This window comes from Pholcus phalangioides, unplaced genomic scaffold (assembly GCF_987345545.1).
Source record: "Pholcus phalangioides strain wild (caught in Gottingen) unplaced genomic scaffold, Ppha-v1.0 ptg000005l_1, whole genome shotgun sequence".
NCBI classification, from domain to species: Eukaryota; Metazoa; Arthropoda; class Arachnida; order Araneae; family Pholcidae; genus Pholcus; species Pholcus phalangioides.
In genome coordinates this window covers 6,834,143-6,839,490 of record NW_028301598.1, presented here as the reverse complement: position 1 = coordinate 6,839,490, position 5,348 = coordinate 6,834,143, and the positions used below count along the sequence as shown (strand labels likewise).

At 38.3% G+C, this 5,348-nt stretch overlaps 1 protein-coding gene across 1 annotated transcript; it reads left to right on the top strand.

The window, feature by feature from the left end:
* The first annotated feature begins 464 nt into the window (after positions 1–464).
* LOC149085805 (methyl-CpG-binding domain protein 3-like) lies at positions 465–4,533 on the top strand. The gene is made up of 4 exons (XM_089232382.1): positions 465–564; positions 682–779; positions 3,917–3,944; positions 4,052–4,533. Exons 1-4 carry the CDS (start codon positions 561–563, stop codon positions 4,168–4,170), a joined length of 249 nt encoding a protein of 82 aa, XP_089088508.1. The 5' UTR covers positions 465–560; the 3' UTR covers positions 4,171–4,533.
* The last annotated feature ends 815 nt before the right edge of the window (positions 4,534–5,348 follow it).

Below are 5,348 nucleotides of genomic sequence, written 5' to 3'. Positions count from 1 at the left end.
CTCAAGTGACTCATGGCATATGTACAGATCACTTGAAAGATACACGGCACAGTTCAGGAGCACTTGAGCTGCTCGCGGTCCAGTTCCAAATCACTTATGTTACACACAACACAGTTCCAGATCACTTAAGCTGCCAGTGGCACATTTACAGATCACGTCAATTGACCTGTGGTACTGTTCTAGATCACTTGAGTGACCTGCGACACGTTTTCAAACCAATGATGTGGCCCGCACTCTCCTAAAGGTTCAGCACCCTTGCTTTAGATCATTCTTTTGGTCACTACCACTCTTGCACACTGTCACTCATGTGCTTGCATGCTCTCTATGTCGCTTTTGTAGTCAGCTTATTGAAACGGCCCCTTGATCTCTAGGTAGAAGCAGATTTATGGTTTTGGTGGCACCCTTCTCACCCATTCCAGTCTAATTTTCTTGTCTGCTCATTCCCTGTGAATATACCTCTGAATGGCATTTGTTTTTTTCGTCCAGGCTTGCAGTGCAGGAACATTGCCACATCTTCATCGCCATCCTACAACTTGGAGAAAATTGCCATTCCGTTCACTATGGGTAAGTTATTCAGCAATACTATATTGAATTGGCACATTAACCACACTCTGAAATGCCCAACATCATTATGGAAGCGATTGGAATGATTCAAATTTTTTTTATTCTCAAAATGTAAAGGTTGGCACCGAGATGTCGTCCGAAGGAGAACTGCTTCTGAAGGCACCACAAAGAAACCTACAGATGTCTATTACTGGAGCCCAACCGGAGTCAAATTGGTAAACAATCGTGTCATTATTTATTTAATTTGTTTTTCATGTTTGCAATGTGTATATACTGAGGATGCAAAGCAAAACTCGTTAACTTGTTCTGGAAATCAGGCCCAGTGGATGTCTTAACAACATCATAGGCCTCGGGCGAAGTTATTTTTCTGCCCCCGCCCTTACCTCGCTAGAAGTAATTGCCTCCAATTTACATGCATATTTCTGAAAACTCCTAGTCCGTGCCTGGGTAAGCCCATGGATTAAGACGGCATTGCCAGAGGATCATGTCCACCACAGGGGGGCGACAGGGCTGCAGACTGAAGGCATGGGACGGCTCTGATCATTTTTTTGGTTATTAATACTTTAAATTCATTAAAGAGAGGAAGGTATTGGGGCCGAAATGTAGTTGAATATTGACCCGGCCAATGGCTGAATTTTGGGCTTTGGCCAGCCAGTTCATGAAGTGGGTTGGGATCCCTGGCCAAAGTCTGATAACAAAAGAGAATTTGAGGCCATCGCCAAGTTAGCATATTTTTTGGTGACAATTATAACCATATTAGCTATGGCAACCCAACAAACTGCACTCACAATGCAGTAACCTTTTCTTTCTCTTTGAAATTGATAATAAATTGTATAGTAAAACTTTTTTTTTCCAAACCGTAACCATGCACAACTCAGGTCTATCGCCATGGGCAATTTACTACCTAGTGAGTTGTGACAGAAGTGTAAGTATATGTACCTAACAGTCTGAGTGCGTATCTAGTGTTGTGTATGATTTTTTAGAGCTGCCATATTTATATCTCAGAAGTGAAGTGTAATGATTGAATATTTGTACTGTTTGTAGGACTGTTGCTCTCTGTGGTGAGACTTTTTAATGGGGAGATTGGCTCGCATTTGCGCCTCAAAGTTGGGAACCACAGAAAACCAACTTCAGCCGACCACCACTGTGGTGACGGTGGGGCTCGAACCCGGGTCCCCGCGATGTGAGACCACTCGACCACCACAGCGGCAGTATAGTATAACTATAAAACTAAACTAGACACCTACTGGACCGTTTCACATCAGCACATTGAACTTTGGCCAAGGATCTCCAACCACTTTGTGAATTGGCCTGCCAAAGCCCGAATCATTTCGGAAAATCAGACTTTGGTCAAACTTCTGTGCCATTTCACGAATTTGCAGCACTTCTGGCTTTGGCAGTAACATATACAGATTATGTTTGTTTTTCTTACAGTGAAGTCTTGTTTTTTTTTTTTTAACCAAAATATTACAACATAGAGGCACCCCAAAAATAGCATGCTAAGTTGATTCAAAAAACTATTCTAAATTGAATGTATGATATCAAACGGTGAGAGTTAAACTTGAGCTCTTTCACTGCTTTTAAGATGGCGCTTGACCAGTCAAATCACTAATGCAGCAGCACCTGGTCATGAAATTTCTGGTGAAAAGAGGTTTAGAATAAGCCGGAATTCATCAGTGAAATGTTAAGAACTTTTCTTAGCTCTTTGTGAGAGCATATTGCAAAAAAAAACCAAAAAAAAAAAAAAACCTTTCAATGAATGATTCAAGAAGCTCAATGAAGGTTTGCAATTGTGTGCTGCCGGAATACAAAAGTTCGTAGCCACGGAGAGGTCAGAGAAATATATCGCATCAAGAAAAAGTGCAGATAATTTCAATTCATCTCTCATGGTTATTCTCTGGACATTAAATCATCCTAGATATTTACTACCACTTAACCGCACATGCACCACCTAAGCACATTCCTCTGGAGAATTTCTAAAGAATTGGTACGAGCCGGAACATGTTGCATGTGTGTGTATATGTGCGACCCCTAACATATTGACAGAGTTATGCATGTTTCATTTTATTGTGTTATATAGCAGATGCCTGAATTTTAGTGTTATGTAAGTATCGTGTTGAAGGTGTCTGCCTGTAGATCGATTGGATGCTCCCCTCGTAATAATAATATTTCAAAGCAATCAAATAGGATCCCAATTTTAGAAATTCTTGAGTTTAAAACAAATGGCCTCTATAGACGAATTTGTGGCTTTGTCATCTTTGGGTTATTCAAATTTTTCTTCCCTCCTGTTGTTCTAATTTGATATTCTTGACCACTAAATACTAGAATTTGCCACCCCTTCAAACCTGCTGCTTGACCATAGCCCATTTAGCCTTCCAGTAAATATGCTTCTGATGTCTCAGTCTTCTATGTTATAGTCCCTTATGATGATGGATCTTGGCATTCTTAATAATGCATTTTGTCACGCTAAATAATCATAGAAACACCTAATATTTACTCAATTACTCTGATTGCTTCAAGCTCTGTAGCAGTGGAAGCGTTGGGGGGGGGGGGGGAATTACACTTTTTTTGAGTTGCGAGCATTAGTTTACGCTCAGCATCATATAAGGAGCATCCATATTCATCTCTAAAATGTGTTTCAATGCTTTAACCAGTAAAATCTCTTCACTCAAGGATTAGTCATATTAATTCTGCAATACCATTTGAAGGCGGGTTACCTTGCGAAAACAAAATAGAGTAAATGCATCAAGCACATTCCGAAGCTCTATTCAGCTTTCATGAACAAAAGGGCAAATTTGTCTATTCTGAAATCAGCAATAAAAAAAGATCACCAATATTTTAACAGCAGACTTACTCCATCATATGCCACCCCTCTTGATTGCTTCTCAATACTACATTTTCTGAATTCTCCCCACTTCAAGCGGGGGAACCACCCCTTGTTCAACTTAACCGACACAGTGCAGCAGAGAGGATAATTGAGCAAGCTTATTTGTGCCAAAAAAAAGTTTGAATTAGATTTGTTTTGACTGTATTTTAGCTTACTAATGTCACGCAGCCCATGTTTGAACATGTGTCAAACAGGGAACTTTCCCTCAATAGCGTTTGTGGCTTTGATTTTCCAACAGTTTCGTGAGTCCCGAACTGGCAACAGAGAGGACTGGTCTTGATTTGTGTTTGGTGCTCTGAAGTACATGTCCATGATGTAATTTGAGTTAAAAGAAATAAAATACTGAATAAAGGTAGTAATTGGCCAGCCAGTGTTATGTAATAAAATCCTGACATTTTTCATCTTTGTTCTTTGTTGCCAATGCTGATTGTAGTAAATTTTTGCCTTTCTTTTTTTTTCTTTTAGCGATCCAAGCCGGAAATTGCCCGATATTGTAAGAACCTTCTTCAATGGAAATATCATACTTAAGGGTAGTATTTTTTATAAGTATTTTTCATGCATTTTTATTTTATTTTCATTCATAAAATCATTGCTTTACAGTGTGGTTCCATGATGATCATACATTGACAGTTGAAAACTTCACATTTGTCAGAGAGAAAGTGTTCATGGCACCATTCGAGACGGAGAGGTCGGCTCAACGCACAAGTTTCCGATTATAGCTGATTCAGCATCAATCAGCTTTTATTCAATATTTATCCCTTTGAATTTTAAAATTGTAACTGCGAATAAAGAGATGGGGGGGGGGGGGTTAAAAAACTGTCCAGAATACACATTTTGTATTGGGACTTCAGCTGTGGCAAGGCGCACTGCTTTTTTTTTTTTTTAAGTTAATGAATATATAAAACTGCACTCGTGAATAAGTTGATAATGTTTGATGTATGAGAGGGCTTCAAAAATTTTGTAAGTGTATATTTTTCAGAAATACTTAACTACTTTGTTTTAATGTCATTTAATAGCACAACTCGTTGAATTTTCACTGACATAGATTTGTATAATTATGTAATAAAATCATCCTGACTTTTTTTGTTTTTGTTTATCATAGCCAATGCTGATTTTAGCAAACTTTTGTCACAAATTCAATGAGTGTTTGAAAACGAATGTTTTCATGGGTGCATGAAAACATTCTCTGTTCCTTTTCATTAGTAGTTAGTTGTGATCTTGTAGAAATTTAAATTTAAAAGACTTACATCTTTGGTTTGATCACTTAGTGATGTAGTAAATGCTGCCAGCGCATTAACACAACTTGGTTATTTTTTTAAATTATACTTAACATCTTAACTCATGGTGACTATCAGTTCCCTGCTCTGATTTAAACTCTCATGTTATTTTTCAGTAATTTGATGTTGAGTTTCTGGCTATATTCTCAGGAGCTCTTCTCTGCTCCTTTTGTCTTTTTAAAAGGGTGTCACAAATATAGGAGCACTCTTTCTTCCATTCACTTATATACGGCTGATATCATTTGTAGATACTATCTCAAAATGTCCCAAGTACAGGTCTCAGCATTCAACAGAATTGCATTAACTATCATGCTTTTCTTTCCCAATATTGTTCTAGAAACAATCAGGAAATCTCCAACGGAAACTTCTTCACATTTTCATGATCCACCTCTCATGGTCTATTTGATGTCAGAGTAATGGGCGAAATTGCCTAAGCTCTTCCCTTTGGGACACCAATGAATGATGATGATACATATTTGGCTGCAATGTCTTCAAATATTACTCTTAAAATTTTATCACAAACATTTCATGGTGTAGTATGATTGACTTTCACTCGTCATACAGCAAACATCCTGTCTGACATCAATGTCTTCCTAAACTCAATCCAGAATATCCACCAC

Bases quoted from the DNA above. Each gene is read 5' to 3' on its own strand.
- LOC149085805 (XM_089232382.1), top strand. The intron at 780-3,916 runs GTAAACAATCGT...TTTTTCTTTTAG, and splicing joins GCCCAACCGGAGTCAAATTG to CGATCCAAGCCGGAAATTGC. The intron at 3,945-4,051 runs GTAAGAACCTTC...ATTGCTTTACAG, and splicing joins GCCGGAAATTGCCCGATATT to TGTGGTTCCATGATGATCAT.